Source organism: Balaenoptera ricei, chromosome 2 (assembly GCF_028023285.1).
Source record: "Balaenoptera ricei isolate mBalRic1 chromosome 2, mBalRic1.hap2, whole genome shotgun sequence".
Taxonomy (NCBI): domain Eukaryota; kingdom Metazoa; phylum Chordata; class Mammalia; order Artiodactyla; family Balaenopteridae; genus Balaenoptera; species Balaenoptera ricei.
In genome coordinates this window covers 186,127,724-186,147,083 of record NC_082640.1, presented here as the reverse complement: position 1 = coordinate 186,147,083, position 19,360 = coordinate 186,127,724, and the positions used below count along the sequence as shown (strand labels likewise).

At 38.4% G+C, this 19,360-nt stretch overlaps 1 protein-coding gene across 11 annotated transcripts in view; it reads right to left on the bottom strand.

Annotated features, from left to right (window-relative positions):
- The window catches only part of MARK3 (microtubule affinity regulating kinase 3), a 109,198-nt gene that overhangs the window by 75,581 nt on the left and 14,257 nt on the right, over positions 1 to 19,360 (bottom strand). For all 11 annotated transcript variants that reach the window (XM_059915071.1, XM_059915073.1, XM_059915072.1 and 8 more), the window contains exon 2: positions 14,795 to 14,986. In XM_059915071.1, the coding sequence (XP_059771054.1) occupies positions 14,795 to 14,986 (192 nt within the window). The remainder of the gene's footprint in view (positions 1 to 14,794; positions 14,987 to 19,360) is intronic.

Below are 19,360 nucleotides of genomic sequence, written 5' to 3'. Positions count from 1 at the left end.
GACAACATTAAACGCAACAACATTCGCATTATAGGGGTCCCAGAAGGAGAAGAGAGAGAGAAAGGACCAGAGAAAATATTTGAAGAGATTATAGTCGAAAACTTCCCTAACATGGGAAAGGAAATAGCCACCCAAGTCCAGGAAGCGCAGAGTCCCATACAGAATAAACCCAAGGAGAAACACGCCGAGACACATAGTAATCAAAGTGGCAAAAATTAAAGACAAAGAAAAATTATTGAAAGCAGCAAGGGAAAAACGACAAATAACATACAAGGGAACTCCCATAAGGTTAACAGCTGATTTCTCAGCAGAAACTCTGCAAGCCAGAAGGGAGTGGCATGATATACTTAAAGTGATGAAAGGGAAGAACCTACAACCAAGATTACTCTACCCGGCAAGGATCTCATTTAGATTTGATGGAGAAATCAAAAGCTTTACAGACAAGCAAAAGCTAAGAGAATTCAGCACCACCAAACCAGCTCTACAACAAATGCTAAAGGAACTTCTCTAAGTGGGAAACACAAGAGAAGAAAAGGACCTACAAAAACAAACCCAAAACAATTAAGAAAATGGTCATAGGAACATACATATCGATAATTACCTTAAACGTGAATGGATTAAATGCCCCAACCAAAAGACACAGACTGGCTGAATGGATACAAAAACAAGACCCATATATATGCTGTCTACAAGAGACCCACTTTAGACCTAGGGACACATACAGACTGAAAGTGAGGGGATGGAAAAAGATATTCCATGCAAATGGAAATCAAAAGAAAGCTGGAGTAGCTATACTCTTATCAGATAAAATAGACTTTAAAATAAAGAATGTTACAAGAGACAAGGAAGGACACTACATAATGATCAACGGATCAATCCAAGAAGAAGATATAACAATTATAAATATATATGCACCCAACATAGGAGCACCTCAATACATAAGGCAACTGCTAACAGCTATAAAAGAGGAAATCGACAGTAACACAATAATAGTGGGGGACTTTAACACCTCACTTACACCAATGGACAGATCATCCAAAATGAAAATAAATAAGGAAACAGAAGCTTTAAATGACACAATAGACCAGATAGATTTAATTGATATATATAGGACATTCCATCCAAAAACAGCAGATTACACGTTCTTCTCAAGTGCGCACGGAACATTCTCCAGGATAGGTCACATCTTGGGTCACAAATCAAGCCTCAGTAAATTTAAGAAAATTGAAATCATATCAAGCATCTTTTCTGACCACAACGCTATGAGATTAGAAATGAATTACAGGGAAAAAAACGTAAAAAAGATAAACACATGGAGGCTAAACAATACGTTACTAAATAACCAAGAGATCACTGAAGAAATCAAAGAGGAAATAAAAAAATACCTAGAGACAAATGACAATGAAAACACGACGACCCAAAACCTATGGGATGCAGCAAAAGCAGTTCTAAGAGGGAAGTTTATAGCTATACAAGCCTACCTAAAGAAACAAGAAAAATCTCAAGTAAACAATCTAACCTTACACCTAAAGAAACTAGAGAAAGAAGAACAAACAAAACCCAAAGTTAGCAGAAGGAAAGAAATCATAAAGATCAGAGCAGAAATAAATAAAAAAAAAAAAAAAAAAAAAAAAGATCCTTACATCCTGCTCCTGACTGGTGTTAAAGCATCTACAACCGCCAGCATCTACAAGAGCAGGCAGAAAAAAGATCCCAAGTCCTTTAAGAGGACACAGTAATCCAGAAGAATGGTATATTAGTCAGCTCAGGCTGTCAAAACAAAAAATACCACAGACTGGGCAGCTTAAAGAGCAGAAATTTATTTTCTCACAGTTTGGGAAGCTGGAAGTCAGAGATCGGGGTGTCAGCATGGGCAGTTCCTCTTGGCTTGCAGATGCCCACCTTCTCACTGTGTCCTTACAAGTGGAAGAAAGCAAGCAAGCTCTCTGGTGTCTCTTTTTATAAGGACACTAATCCTATCAGATCAGGGGCCTACCCTTATGACCTAATTTAACCTAATTATTTTCACAAAGGCCCTACCTCCAAACAGGCTTTAACATCTAAATTCTGGGGGACACAATTCAGTCTACAGCAACGGAGAACAAGCCTATCAACTATAACAGCTCCCTACAAAATAAAACTTCAAATTAACACCTAACAATACAAACAAAACGGGTGAATGGCACAAGCACAGGGCGGAGTAAAAGAGGCAGACACAAAATCATCAATACTGTATGATTCTATTAGTAAAACTTTAAGAGAAAAAACCAGAATATGGTGTTTTAGAAGTCAGGATAGTGGCTATCTTGAGGAGGAAGGACAGTGAAATGATTAGAAGGAGGTAGAAAGGAGGACTTCTGGGGTTCAAGTCATGGTATATTTTTGCCCTGGGTCATGGTTAAGCAAATGTTTACACTTTTTCTGGATGTGTGCTATATATCAATAAGGAGTTAATTTTTAAAAGTCAGTGATGACTTTAAAAAATCATAGTGAAGTTAATAGATAATGATGCCTAAAACTGAAAAAATAATTAAGAATAAAACATGCTATCAAAAGATATGAAAGTAAAACCTAAAGAATCAGTTTAAAAGACTGAAAGTGGTCATCTTAGGAGATTAGGGAATTGGTGGGGGCGGGCAGGGAACACATAAAAAAAAGAAAAAAAAAGTCTTGACTCTTTAAACTGTATAATATATAATTAACTTGAATAAAAATAACAATGAAAAGCTCCTTCATACCCATAATGAGGACATTCAGTTAAAGATGGCATACTAATCACATGCATTCTCTCTTCTTCCACCTGATAGTCCAATTAAACAATAAAGACAAAATGACAAAGAATGGCAAAGAGAATGGGAGAGGTGGCATCAGCAGACAAGTGACTTTAAATAATTTCTGGGGGACAAAAATCAGAGGCACCCAGAGCAGGGCACATACAAGCCTAGAGTATGCTCTAAGAAGGGTGCAATCCAGGAAAAACTTAGTACTGACCAGAGAAAATAACTCAGTGCCTTGAAAACGGGAAGATCCCGGCGAAAGGCCAACTTTCCTCCCAGCCACTGTGAAGCCAAGCCAGGCACCTGAGCAGCACCTTCCACACACCTCATGTAGAGAGCTCTCAATGTGCTTCCTATTTCTCCGCTCTTAAAAACGTTTTCAAGAATCAGACATCTGAGGAAAGCCTATACCCTTTTCTAATACCCCTTCCCATATATCTGTTGTTAGGGGAAAACACCAGTAACAATTAACCCTCCTCCTTCAGAAAAAAAAGGACAGTTGATTCACGTTATTCACAGTAATTACATTCTATGAAGTCACTCTGAACTAGTGAATACTGAACCACTGTTCCTAGGGGGAAAGAGTTAAGACTCCTGTGAGCCCCTGGTCATATAACATTTTCATCAACTGATCAACACATAACCTTGTTTTATGTGTGTTTCTGTTTAAGGATACCTCATTTACTATACATTATTGATTCATTAACACTGAACAGCACTATCTAACTCATGCCTGAATGAAGCTTACCTAACAAATGTATTTTCTCTGTAAGGCACATCAAAGCCTTGCACTTAGGAACACTGGCTAATACTCAGCCCTACAGTTGGGGGCCATTTTAAACAACAAAATCACCAACAAAATGCACAAAAATGTGGAAAATGTGTACTAAATAACCACAAAAAGGGCATCTGTTTATAGTATGAAGGCTGAAAGAAGGCAGAGTGTCACCTTGTTGGGCCTCAGCTAGGGAAACGCACATTAAGCAATTCAAACTTTTTACTGCTCTGTGCATGTCCGAAAAAGACTGCAAAAGCACAGCTAGTACTCATTTTTGGGATTACAAATAAATTTTGTAGTATGTGAATTTGCAAATATGGAATTTGTGAATAATGAGACTGACTATATCTGTTCCGAAGATGGACAGTGATGGTTGCAAACACTGCAAATGTACTTAACGCCATTGAGCTGCACACTTAAAAATGGCTACAATGGTAAATGTTATGTATATTTTACCATGATAAAAAAAAAGTGTCACAACTATGTAATTAAGTGATTTTTAATTTGTGGGAACTGGGTTTATGGGAAGTTTTTTCTTTTTCTGCACATTAACTGTAAATACTCCACAATAAACCATGATGATCATCTTTATGATTTTCAGCTGTATCTGTTATCAGACTACTAAGGCTATCTTTACCGTTCTGCTTGCTCACTTCCAAATCTGCTACTATTAACTTCCAATTGAAGCCAATTGTTCAGAGTATTAACTCTTTTTGTCCATCAACAGTGTTTTGAATAAACATTCTATTAATCACTGCCCCCCTTCCAAGAAATGACTATTTATTGAGTTTTAGTAGAGTATCAAAGAGCAATACCCAGAACCACCTGAAAAAGATACTGAGGTCCTCCTTTCTCTTCTCACTACCTATCTGTGTGGGGCCACATTTTCTTCATACGCTCCAACCAGAGCAACTACCAAAACAGCGTGAACGCAGATCAGATATGAAAATCCAGCTAACTTTTACTAAACAAGACGTTAAAGAGATTTGCAAAGAATTAAAACAGTGTCACTCTTCTCTGTAATTTGTTTTGGAAAATAGTTGTTTTTCATAAAAATACATTATATTAACAGGTAAAAGGTCTGCCATTATTTTAAATGAATTAATATATATTTTAGGTTTCTTAGTGCTAACTTCTAATACCGTAAACAGCAACAGATATAAACCATATAAACAAAAGCTTGTTGTGAGTTCTCAATTTTAAAAGTTTAATGGAATTTTGAGACCAACAAAAAAGTTTAAGAACTATTGTTCTAATCAATGGAATTGCACATAAGCATTGAAACCTACAATTATGATTATGCAGCAACAGGGAAACCTGTTTAGGATAATTAATATTCTGAGGGGAAAAACACCATGATACAAAATTATGGCCAAAAGTATGTTGAAAATACATATAAAATATGGAGAATATACAAAAAATAAAAATGGTATTCAGAATATTTTGATTGTGGGAATTTTTTTTCCTCTCTGGTCTCCAAACTTCCTGTAAAGCTATTAACATAGTCTTCATATACACAAAAAGTTGTGACTAAAATCTCAAGAAGTTTAGCACATTCAAGGAAAAAGAAGTACGATTTTATCATTCTTACAACCAACAACAAATAGTTATTGAGTATTTAGAGGCCAAGGACAAATGAGGTTCAAGACTGAATCTTTTTCCCTCTGGCCTCTCTCTGGTTTCTCCTCTAGTGTAGGAGAGAGGACACAGACTGACAATAAACGCATACAGCCACAAGAGCACAATAACAAGCTGAGAAGACAACAGTGGGAAAACGATTTCAACAACTTTCTGAAAGAGAGAGAAGAGACAACAGAGGAAAGGACACTATAACCAGGAACAGTGTGACTTCCCAGCATGACTTGGAAACAGCTCCAGACTTGGAGGTCCCAGGGGACCAAAGGCGACAGGGGAGCTGCTGGGCTAATTCCAAAGTCAAAAGTCTGTATAAAGAATGCTGCTGCTCCCCAACCAAACCAATGACCACCGGTTCTTAAGGGACTGTAAACTTATTCTGTGGAGAAGACAATGAGGCTCTGGACTCAAGGTCAACCGGCCCAGGAGAGGGCAGGAGTGAGGCATGGAGATGAAAAGGGGGGTGGAGATTAAGTGTCAGACTGCCACTGAGGGGTGGGACCATGTCTCCTCCCGGGCAGAACAGAGGATTCTTAACCTAGAGAACAGAATGGTCCCAGAGAAGAGATCTAAAGACAAAGATATCTGGGTCCTCCAATAAAAGCACTGGATGACTCCCAAAGGAAAGTTCTGTGGTCAAACATATCCTATACATGCAAACCAGCTTCTGATCAGCTTCTTAGGGTTCCACCTTAAATAGACACAGACAACCAGGGGTTACCAGATTCCAAAGAAAGTCTCTGTATGAAAGACAGACACCAAGAAAGAATCCCAGAGAAAAGAGAAACAATGTAGGGAGCAAAACATCTACTTAAAAAAAAAAAAAAAGAATAAAGCTTTTACTATCCTCAGAGAGTTAACAGAAGAAACAGTATTGATACCAGAACTGGATACTACAAAGACAAATAATCAGAACAGGAAAGAACCAGGAGGAGGACACATGCAGGAACTCCAACAAATTTATCAGGAAGATTGGAAGATAAAGTTAAAGACATCACTCAGAAGGTAAAACAGAAACAGAGACAGAAAACCAAGACAGATAGATAGATAGATAAATAAATAAGTAAATAAAATAAATAATCAAGGCTCTTGGGAATTCCCTGGCAGTCCAGTGGTTAGGACTGGGCACTTTCACTGCCAGGGCCCAGGTTCAATCCCTAGTCAGGGAACCAGGATCCTGTAAACCACACGGCACAGCCAAAAAAAAAGGAATTCTAGAATGACGATTTTTAAATAATAAAATGAGACAACTCTCCAGAACTGAAAGATAAGAATGTTCATATTGAAAGGGTTCAATGAGTACCAGGAACAAAGAATGAAGACCAACTCCTTGGCACTTCACTGTGAAATTTCTCAACAGCATGGATAAATGAGAAGAGTCTAAAAAGCTGCTAGAAAGGAGGGGGGGAAAAGCCACATACTGAAGCCATTTACACTGTTATACTCTAGACTTTGGAACTACCAATATCGGAAAACCCACTATGATCTTAATCTTGAGTTTCCCACTCTCTAACCACCTCCTCCTACCTTTCCCACCCACCCACTCTAGAATCCCAATAACTATATGAACTCACCGGGATCCATAGCCATTGATCCCATCACCTTCTTTTTTTTTTTTTTTTTTAACATCTTTATTGAAGTATAATTGCTTTACAATGGTGTGTTAGTTTCTGCTTTAACCATCACCTTCTTATGGTCTGCCTTCCCCCTCAAGTACTTACTTCCTACTTAAATCTATTGTCTTTAATTGAAATCACTCCCTTGGGTATTCCAAATCAATGCCCTTGCTCTGTTTCCATTTCACTACACTTACTATAGCAAAATCCCAACCATCTACAAATGCTATGCCTGTGTCTGGTTAACTGAATGTTGCTGGACAGTAAATTACAGCCAGGCTGTCTATTCTCGCTTTAAATCCATGATCAGTAACCTCAGGGAAGCGTTAAGGCTGCCTGGTAATTCTACTATATTTCTCAGTCCATTCACTCTCCTACTAACCTGTTAATTACTGTAACTTTCTCAGATCTCTAATATCTCCTATCTCCTTGATAATCACATTCTTAGTTGGTAATCTTGCTTTCTATTTTACTGAAAAAAGAGCTGCAATGAGAAGAAAACTTCTCAAGCTCCCACCCTCATCTAGAACCACTCACCTGCAGAATACTGGCATAGTACCCTCTACTTTCCTCCTACTTCTAAGTAAGGACTGTCCACGTTATCCAAAGCCAATACCTCTACCATCCCCTCTCACCCATTCCAGCACCTCTCCTCAAAGCACCATTTGTACCCTTTCTCTTAAATTATTCCCACTAGCAGACAAACATGTTGGTATTTTGCCCATCTTTTAAAAAATATCTTGGCCTGACATCTCCCTGTAGCCACTACCCCATTCATCTGTGCCTTGAAAGCGCTATCTTGCTGTTTCTAACCTCTACCCACCTATTCTCTCTTGAACTAATACGTTACATCATATGCATCGGTACTGCAAGGTATTTGAAAGATATGTTGGAACAATTTGCAGAAAATACATAGAACCATAAGAAAGTTAAAAAAAAAACCCCACAAAACTTGAGGTAACTATTAATTCTAGACAAAATAAAAAATTATATAAGAAAATAAATTATTGTGGTCCAACACTGAACATTTACATAGCTTGATTAAGTTAAAAAAATCTAACTTTAACTAAATATATCATTGCAATAGAAAGGCTGAGGAAAGGAAAGTAGATGTGGAAGTGAATCATAAGAAAGCTATATCCATCTTCCATAAGGAGAAAGTCAGTGATGTCTACAATTATAAATCAGGAGATAACCAAAAGAGTATCAGAAAAAAGAGCCTAGAAAATTGAAAGTAGGAGCCTTTGATTAATGGTACTGAATGATAAAGAGGAGGCAAAGAAAGTCCAATTTTAGTTAGAAGCTTTTTAGTATTATTTGACTTTTTAAGCTATAGGCATGTATTACTTTGGAAAATAATTTTTTAAGGCAGTAAAAAAACAGCCTCAATTAAGTACCAAATGACAGATACAAGTGAGTTCTCCTATAGTTCATGTTAGGGGAGAGATCCCTGGGGGCCTATGAAAATAACTATGGGGAAAAATGAACTTGAAAGAAAAACTTGACTTGAAAGAAAACTGTAATATTAAAACAAACAATATTTCAAAACCCAAAATAATCTTCAGCTGTGAAAAGCTAGCCAAAACCAAGACAGCAGATGGAACTAACATCCCCAAATCCCAAATATGGGATAGCTGCTTCTATGACAATAGGTAGCATTTTCATCAAAGAGTTAAATCAGATGAATTTTATGACTGGTGCTTGTATTTTTAAATATATATAAAATAAGGATTTTGGTGTTTTTCTGGTCTAAAATTAAGAATCATCCTAGAGAGATAGGTCTCATCTACAGTGGACTTCTACCACAATCATTCTATTTAAAGACTTGATTAGAAACTGTTTACTAGATGTAAGATGTTCTCTTGGTTATAATTCATTAATCTAATTTGTCTGTTCACAGGAGTTCCCTGGCAGTCCAGTGGTTAGGATGCAGCGCTCTCACTGCAAAGGGCCTGGATTCAATCCCTGGCCGGGGAACTAAGAGCCCAAAAAGTCATGCGGTGCGCACCTCAGCCCCCACAAAACAGACAAAACAAAACAAAAAAACTCACAAAAACTAATTTGTCTGTTCAGTAAAAATGCCATTCTTCCATCACATAAATTTTCTTGAGTATCTTTTATGTTCACAATGCCCTTGTGACCTAAGTGCATGATATAGATTATCCCCACTCTCTTCTTTCAGGGAATTCTTTCCACTATATAATTCTACTACATTGCTAGTCTTATCCCAACGACAGCAATTAAAACTGTCTCTTAACATAACATATAGTAACTCTTTATCTCCTACTGACTCAGAATGAATTAAGTCTCTGAATCACCAATACCACTTTCTGGAGCACTCTGGGTTTTCTTTAGCAGTCTTACTACCTCAATAGGAAAGATATATCACATTCCCATAAAAGGGCAAGAGAATGCTGATGGAAAAACTTTAGTTTCTAGTGGGCTGAGAACAGTACCAAGTGATAAAAATAATAACTAGACTAGAGTTTTAAGTTTCTTTCTATTAGGAATATTATACTATAATAAGCCTGTAATAAAACCAACTTTCTAGAAAAACTTCAGTTTTTTACCATATGACAGCAATCCCACTCCTGGGTTAATTATCCTAGAGAAATAAAAATTTATGTTCACATAGAAACCTGTACAGGAATGTTTATAGCAGTTCTATTCATAATTGCCAAACATGGAAACAACTCAAATGTCCTTTAGTGGGGGAGTGGATACAAACTGTGGTCCAGTCATACAATGGGATACTACTCAGCAATAAAAAAGAACAAACTAAGAATACTATATGCAACAACCTGGATCAATCTCAAAGGCATTAGAGAAGATATACTGTATGATCTCATTTACTTGACAGACTTGAAAGAAACAAAATTATGAGGATGAAGAATAGACAGGTGGTTACAGGAGGTTATGATGGGGGAGGGAGCAACCATAAAGGGACCACAAGGGAATTTTCTGAGGTAATGGGACTGTTCTGTATCTTGATTACGGTACTGGTAACATCAATCTATAAATGTGTTAAAATCCATAGAACGGTACATCAAAAGAAAAAATGATGTATAATTTAAAAAATAACATAAACTTGCTTAATTTTGATATCCAAAATGAGAGTAAGTTCAAAAGGTGCTCAGATACAAGATATTATGCAAATTTGGTAGCCTTCCCATATATTCACAAACCCCATTCACAACAGCAACAAAAATTATAAAACACTTTGTAATGAACATAACAAGAACTATGCAAAACCCAGATGAAGAAAATTATGAACCTTAAAAACAAAATCGAGACACACTTCATATGCCTGGATAGAAACACTGGGTATCATTAAAACAGCAAATTGCCTTCCAAATCAGTTTATAAATTCAATTAATTTCATCAAAATTAATCCAATCAAAATTCCAGTAAGGCTGTTTTTAGAACATGGCAACTTATTTCTAAAATTCATCTGACTGGGTGTTCCCTGGAGGTCCAGTGGTTACCACTCTGCACTGTCACTGCCGTGGCCTGGGTTCAATCCCTGGTCGGTGAAGTAAGATCCCGCAAGCTGCATGGCGCCACCAAAATAATGAAATGAAATGAAATAAAATTCATCTGACAGAGTAAATTGCAAAAAAGAGCAATGAAATTTTTAAAAAATAAGAATAATCAGCAGGGGACTTAACCTACTCCAGAAAAATCAAAATGTACAATCAAAAGGTGCAGTAATAAAAACACCATGATGGGGCTTCCCTGGTGGCGCAGTGGTTGAGAATTTGCCTGCTTATGCAGGGGACACGGGTTCGAGCCCTGGTCTGGGAGGATCCCACATGCCGCGGAGCAACTGGGACCGTGAGCCACAACTACTGAGCCTGTGCGTCTGGAGCCTGTGCTCCGCAACAAGAGAGGCCGCGATAGTGAGAGGTCCGCACACCGCGATGAAGAGTGGCCCCTACTCGCCACAACTAGAGAAAGTCCTCGCACAGAAACAAAGACCCAACACAGCCAAAAATAAATAAATAAATAAATAAATAAATAAAATATTAAAAAAAAAAAAAAACACCATGATATGGGTACAAAACTAAATAAATTAAATCAAAGAAACAAAAGGGAATTTAATAAACAGGGGGGAAAGAACAGATGATCTGGGACAAGCAGTAATGCACACAGGGGAAAAAAAATTAGAGCCCTACACCTCATACTAATCCCCCAAAATACATACCAAATGAATTAAACATTCAGATGCCAGCCACAGGAGTATTTGAAGAAAAAACAGAATCAATTTAAAAAATCTTGGAAGTAAACCTTTCTCACCAAGACATGAAACCCAGACAGATCAGACTGATGTCTGAAACACATAAAAGGTTTAAATCACTAAGATTTAAAAGAGAAAAGAAAAATGGATAAAGGATATACAACAGGAAACTTATTTTAAAAAGAAAATAAAAATGACACAAATATATGAAAATATCATCAATCTAAGTAGTTATCAGGAAAAAGCAATCTTTTTTTAAAAATACCGTTTATTGCTCATCCGATAGACAAAAATTATCTACAATGTTAGCAAGGGTGTAGAAAAATGGGCACTCTCATTCATTCCGGTAGGGCTAATAAAACAGTACAATGTTCTCTCAAAACCAATTTAGCAGTACCTATTACAGTATCAAATATTCATCCCCTCTGACCCAGGACCTCCACACTTCTAGGAATTTATCCTTCAGAAACACTCTTAACAAGAGCACAGAAAGTTATGTTAAAGAACGTTCACTGCAGATGTTTGTAATAGCAAAAAAATCAGAAACCACCCAATGCCCACCAACGGGGGTGAACTACGGTGCCAGCACACACTGGAAGATGACGTTCCATTAAACATAATGTCAGATCTATGAGCACTAAGATCCAGACATGATCAAGTATGTTGCTAAGAAAAATTAACATTAAGTCCCATGAGTCCCTTTTTGTTAAAATAAAAAGTTACTGTGTATATAAAAAACTGTGGTAATCTACACCAAACTGCTGAAAATGATCCTCTTTGAGGAGAGAAAGTTCAAGGAATTTTATTTTCTACATAATGAATTTCTATAATGTTTACATTTTATATGATTCTGGATAAGACCTACAATAGGGGGAAAGAAAGAATAAAATTGTTTTTTTCAAATTAAAAAAAAAAGTGTTTTAATTTACCCACTATCTAGTCAGATTCAAGCCATTTCTGGAGAGAGAACCTACTAGATATAAACATGAGAAGCCACACTCCAGCACACATGTTATGGAAAAGGGGAGAGGGTCTGTCTGTCCCACTCCTCTTTTAACCCACCATCTCTACCTATGTAAGGAAACTGGCCGAGTAACCACTCGAGATTGGTGAGGGAAATAAACTCAGAGGTTTTGTTCCTTATTTCAAAAATTTTTGATCAAGGGCAGCAAAGAAACCTGCACCCACTCATGCTATTTACTGGTTCCAAAAGCAGTCCAGGCATCTCTACAACCAGAAGTCTTAACCAGGGAACTGTCACTAAAATTGAGATGAAATGTGAAGAGGCAAATTTTTAGTTACAGTCTTTACTTAAGACTCCAGTTAGCACAGACCAATGCTCCCCAACCTTCTTCAGGTCAGCACACACAGAAAATCGGAATATTTGTAGGGCAAATTGTAGCAAACCCAGGGTGGGTCCTGCTCCAGCAGCCCTCAGCATGGTGGGCTGCAGGCATCAGTACCATGGCACATCTGTAATACCACCTTCGCACACATATCAGGAGGCTTTGGTACATGGGAGGCATTTCTTTATAAAGCTTCCTTCAAAAGTAACATTAAATTCATTCAATAAATATTTATTAAGTACCTAATATGTGCCAAACATGATTAAGTACTGACGTCTACCCTATAGACTAGAGGGGGAAGACAGGTAAACAAGCAATTCCAATATAATTGTAATTGTAACAGTAAAACATAATTGTTTATGTAATTGTAATAGTAAAACATGCTATCTAAGGAAAGTATCAGGATTTTTAACATGAATCCCATGCCTGGGGAAAGGGAGTCTGTCAATGACTACTTTCCAGAAGAAGTGACTCCTATACAAAAGGGTGAAGTGTATTTTAGGCAAAGGAATTGCAGGTACAAAGATCCAAATGCAATAAACTATGTCAAAAAAAAAAAAAAAAAAAGGCAGAACAGTTCTGTACTGCATAAGTAGAATGTGAGGAGGGAGTTAGTTTAGTAGCAGTTTCGTTAAAAAAATTATTTATTAATTATTATTGTTATTATTATTATTTTTAAATTTATTTTATTTATTTTTGGCTGTGTTGGGTCTTCGTTTCTGTGCGAGGGCTTTCTCTAGTTGCGGCAAGCGGGGGCCACTCTTCATCGCAGTGCGTGGGCCTCTCACTATCGCGGCCTTTCCTGTTGCAGAGCACAGGCTCCAGACGCGCAGGCTCAGTAGTTGTGGCTCACGGGCCCAGTTGCTCCACGGCATGTGGGATCTTCCCAGACCAGGGCTCGAACCCGTGTCCCCTGCATTGGCAGGCAGATTCTCAACCACTGTGCCACCAGGGAAGCCCAATTATTATTATTATTATTATTTTTGGCTGCGTTGGGTCTTAGTTGCTGCACTAAGACCTTTCTATAGTTGCGGCGAGCAGAGGCTACTCTTCGTTGTGGTGCGCGGGCTTCTCATTGTGGTGGCTTCTCTTGTTGCAGAGCATGGGCTCTAGGTGTGTGGGCTTCAATAGTTGTGGCACGTGGGCTCAGTAGTTGTGGCACGTGGGCTCAGTAGTTGTGGCTCGCGGGCTCTAGAACGCAGGCTGAGTAGCTGTGGAGCACGGGCTTAGTTGCTCCATGGCATGTGGGGTCTTCCCGGACCTGGATCAAACCCATGTCCCCTGCATTGGCAGGCGGATGCTTAACCACTGCACCACCAGGGAAGTCCCTATTAATTATTTTATTATCTATTTATTTTGGCTGTGCCAGGTCTTAGCTGCGGCAGGCAGGATCTTCACTGCAGCATGTGGGATCCTTTAGTTGCATCATGCGGACTCTTAGTCACGGCATGCATGCAGGATCTAGTTCCCCGACCGGGGACTGAACCCAGGCCCCCTGCACTGGGAGAGCGGAGCCTTACCCACTGGACCACCAGGGAAGTCCCTAGTAGCAGTTGTTTTTTTTTAATTAACTTATTTTTATTATGATTTTTTTTTTTTAAATTTTTGGCTGCGTTGGGTCTTCATTGCTGTGCACGGGCTTTATCTAGTTGCAGTGAGCGGGGGCTACTCTTCATTGTGGTGCACAGGCCTCTAATTGCGGTGGCTTCTCTTGCTGCTGAGCACGGGCTCTAGGCACACGGGCTTCAGCAGTTGTGGTCCGTGGGCTCTAGAGCACAGACTCAGTAGTTGTGGCCCAAGGGCTTAGTTGCTCCACGGCATGTGGTATCTTCCCGAACCAGGAATCGAACCCGTGTCCCCTGCATTGGCAGGCATATTCTCAACCACTGGACCACCAGGAAAGTCCCCCTAGTAGCAGTTTTAATGGAAGTGTTTTTAATAAATATGGCATGTGGTTGAGTAGAAAGCCAATATCACAAAAACTAGGAAAGCAGGTGCCTTCCTGCACAATAACCTGTCAAACATAAGCTATGAGAAAAATATTTGGGGAGATGAAGAAACTTCTTGAGGATAAATCTATAAAAACAGACAACACTATTGATTTTTTCAAGCACCATAAGCTTATAATGAAGTTAAAAATTTTTACTGTGGTGGTATACATTTACCACTGAAAAGAACACTACCTCTTTTTAAAGGCAAAAGATTATTCAAACACTCAATATAATCTTTATAACATTTAAAGAAATGAGAAAGCAAAAGAACTCCCACATAATTAATACATAAGCTTCTTGTTCTTAAAAAAAATGTTTAATTAGCCCAAATATATACATTCTTTTCCTCTTTCCCTCACATGGAACTAAACAGAGCAAGTGTACTAACAGAAATCAAGCATAATTTGTATTTACCTCTCTGCCTGTAAGGATGTGTCTTGCCAATTTCACTTTTGCAAAATTCCCCTTGCCGATTGTTTTCAACAGTCTGTAGTTTCCGATGTGAGGTTGTTCATCTGCACAGGAAGCTACAGAGTTTCTACACCGTGCTCCAGAGCGCCCAGTGCGAGAGGTAACTTCTTGCCGCCCGTCTCCATGTGACGTGTGCTACAATAAAACATACAACAAACATTAGGAAATGAGAGACCCACAGTACTTGACAAGTTTTAAGAGCCTCTAGTTGAAGAAACAAAACATCACTGCTGGGGCTTCCCTGGTGGCGCAGTGGTTGAGAATCCGCCTGCCAATGCAGGGGACATGGGTTCGAGCCCTGGTCTGGGAAGATCCCACATGCCGTGGAGCAACTAGGCCCATGCGCCACAACTACTGAGACTGCGCGTCTGGAGCCTGTGCTCCGCAACAAGAGAGGCCACGATAGTGAAAAGGCCCACGCACCGCGATGAAGAGTGGCCCCCGCTTGCCGCAACTACAGAAAGCCCTCGCACAGAAACGAAGACCCAACACAGCCAAAAATAAATAAATAAATTAATTAATTAATTTAAAAAAAACACATCACTGCTTTAATTTTAATCCCAATACATGTGGCACTTCAAAGGGATTTGCCCACCTGATATAAATTTATGAGGAAAACAAGAAAATGCTGAGAAGAGAAATACCAAGTGTTGAAATTCAACTGGCTGTTCAGAAAGAAAGAAGATATTTTCTATATGTGGCTGTAACATAAAATAAGAGAAACAGGACTGCCTTACAGTCGTAAAGAGTTTAACTTTTCCATTGTAAAACAACTATACTCCAATAAAAATTTAAAAAAAAAAAGGAACTTGACTTTTTCATACGCTATTAAATGTACCAGCACATATTATCCTTAACACACCCTGTGATGCAGGCAGAACAGCTAATATCACCATTCACCAGATGAGCATACCTTGAGATTTATTCACTGCCACATCACTAGTGAGAAATTCAAAGAGAACCTAGATTCCCAACTTCTTTCTAAACTATGCTGCTAACGATAATTTAAAACAATGTGTTTAAAGAAACAGCCAGACTCTGTAGTCCCTGACAAATATTTGTTGAAGAGATGAATACAGTACTCAATATACTCCATAAAGGTAAAACAAATCATATATGCCTCTAACCATCTTAAATATAAAGGTACGAGAGATACAAATGCCTGATGTGTACAATTCTGTACGTACAAGCAGCCAGCTGCCTAGTGCTTCCTCTTTCCCCTAGTGCCCAAAGGATGCCATGCCCCACTGCCTACTTTTCATGGCTGCTAACTCCTTCCTGCTCAAGGAAGGCCTCTCACTCTCACGACACTCTACAAAGACACTTTCAACCTCTTTCACTCTTTTCTCTTTTCCAACTTTTTGTCCAGGAAAATGTCCCTTGTTTCTCATGCTCTCTCTCTCTCTACGTATAGATCACAACAAGCCTGATTCTAGGTGATAAACATAAGAAACTATACTTTGTAACACACTCATATCAAGGAAAAAGGAAAAACAAGTATTTTACAGTAAAAGCTTAAGAATTTGTGCCATCAACTGAAGTCCTCAAAAGATGTCCTTTTCAGAATGTCCACGTTAATTTCTATCTACTTTTTCATATTCCACTAAGTAAATCTCTGTCTCTCATGTACCAGGTTTTGGGATAGGTTCTCTTCTGTTTTATTCAATTATCACATAATACTGCATTGCAAACAACAATTTCTATGTTTTTTACTGTAAATGTATATTTTAGGTTAAATAGACTTTTACAAACTGGTTACAAATCTAAGCAACTTTGTTCCTATAACAAAAAGATTCTAATTTCCAAATTATAAAATAGCCTATTATAGGGTCTCCCCTGGTGATTCAGTGGTTAAGAATCCACCTGCCAATGCAGGGGACACGAGTTCGAGCCCTGGTCCGGGAAGATCCCACATGCCACGGAGCAACTAAGCCCATGTGCCACAACTACTGAGCCTGCGCTCTAGACCCCATGAGCCACAACTACTGAGCCTGCGTGCCACAACTACTGAAGGCCATGCGCCTAGAGCCTGTGCTCCACAACAAGAGAAGCCACCGCAATGAGAAGCCCGCACGCCACAACAAAGAACGGCCCCCACTCGCTGCAACTAGAGAAAGCCTGCGCACAGCAACAAACACCCAATGCAGTCAAAAATAAATAAAATAAATAAATTTTAAAAAGATTATTTAAAAAATAGCCTATTATAAACGAGGACTTGATTAAAGAAAAAACTAAAATAACAACTAAGTTATTACACTAAGGCTTTACACAAAATAGGTATATCGTAATGCAAATTTTTGTAGATCAGCTGGAGTACAGTTTTTAAAAAATTTTGGTAACCATTATGTTTATTTCCAAACTAGATGTAAGTTTCATAAAAACAGGGACAGTAATTTATTGTTCCTTAGATCTTAGCAGTTGGCATAGAACAGGTACTTAATAAATATTGGGATGACTAAATAAATGATAGCAAAATACTGATCACTGTAACATTCACATGGTTAAATTATGGGAAATTTTTATCTCCCAGATTTATTTCTTCTGTTCATTCATTCAAATATTTATCAAATGATAATGTATAATAGATTTTTAAAAATAAATTTATTTTATTTTATTTTATTATTTTTATTTTTGGCTGCATTGGGTCTTTGTTGCTGCACGCGGGCTTTTCTCTGGTTGCAGCAAGTGGCGGCTACTCTTCGTTGTGCTGCGCAGGCTTCTCATTGCGGTGGCTTCTCTTGTTGCGGAGCACAGGCTTTAGGCACGTGGGCTCCAGTAGTTGTGGCACACGGGCTCAGTAGTTGTGGTGCACAGGCTTAGTCGCTCCGCAACGTGTGGGATCTTCCCGGACCAGGGCTCAAACCCGTGTCCCCTGCACTGGCAGGCAGATTCTTAACCACTGCGCCACCAGGGAAGCCCTGTATAATAGATGTTACATAAATATGAGCTGGGCACTGTTTTGAGTGTTAGAAACAGCAGTGCATAAAACAAAGTCCCTGTTCCCATGAGGTATATGTCAAGTGGTTTTACTATTTATGCAATGAAAATATAGTTTTTAAAATTATACTGCTATCCAAAATTTTGGTCAAAAAAGCTTTTTAAATGCAAACATACACTTTCTAATTTATATGTTTTATAAATTCAGCCCTTCATGTATTAAGTTTTATAGAGTGAGGTACAGTTAAACAGACAAAATATTAACTTTTATGCAAATCAACTGTCTTCTGCATGTAAAATAGAAATATCAGAAACTTAAAATTCAAAGGCACCTAGTTTATACCTTTGCATACTCTCCGATCTACTTATAATAAAAACTAACTCCTTAGCACTACATCCACTAGCATGTAACCTGCAGGAGAACACAGAGATCTTTGTCTGTTTTGTTCCTTATCAGATATTCCCTGAAATTGGAACAGTGCCTGGCACATAGTAGCTGTGCAATACATTGTTGTTGAGTGAATGTTAAATGAATTCAAGGCCCTCTGTGATGTAATCCATTCCTCCTCTCCCGCTACATCATCCACTATTCTTTAGCATGATCCTCCCTCAGTTTGAGCGCCCTTTCTTCTCTTCAAACCTAAGAAAATCCTACTCATTCCCTTATGTTTCAGTCATTTGTCACCATCTTTATGAAGCCTTCCATGACTCTCCCTGCATCCCATCAGAATTTCTTTTCCTTTGGGCTCTGGATGTACTCTGCTTGTATCTATCTCTATTTGGCTACTTTGCTGTAGACAATTATCCACCACAATACACTGACTTCCCAGAGAAACTTACTTCCCTCACTTGAGGTTCGCAATAGCCATGTGCCTAAGATTGGCCAATGAGATATGAGTGAAAGTGACATGTAATTTCCATGCTGAAGCATTTATTGCCAGTGCTTGACTCCAGCCCTGTGGTCTCTCCTGAACCCAGAGCACTGTCCAAAGATGGAGGGTCACAGGACCAAATGGCCTGGAAATGGAGATCACTCTCCATGGAGTCAATGAAGTTGACAGTTTTTTTAAACTGTGTTAAGACACTAAGATTTTGGTCATGTATGTTACCACAGCATAACCTAGCTTAACCTAATACACCCTTATGCAAATAATCATAATACAAACCCAAAAGAAACCCGTACTTCCCCGTAAGAGTGTAAACTCATATAACAGATTGAAATATCTGATGTTTGTTAAATTCCAACAGAGTTATTGAACTTAGTATATTTAGTTTGATACATAAAGTCCTGAAATTTTAAAATCTAATGTGTTTAACTAAAAAATTCTCTCAAACAGAAGCAAATTAAATTGCCTTTTCTTGGCCTTCATTTTATTTTTCCCATGCATCCATCAGTGGCCCTAAAGAAGAAAAAATTTCCTAGTATTCTAAAAAATAATTTTGAATTCTTGTACTATTAGCCGATTACTTCATGCATGAATTTTTTTTTTCTTCCTAAGGTGACAATAAACAACCTGAGGACCAAAAAAAAAAAAGTTACATAATAGTAGCCACTTTTTGTGGCAGCACTAA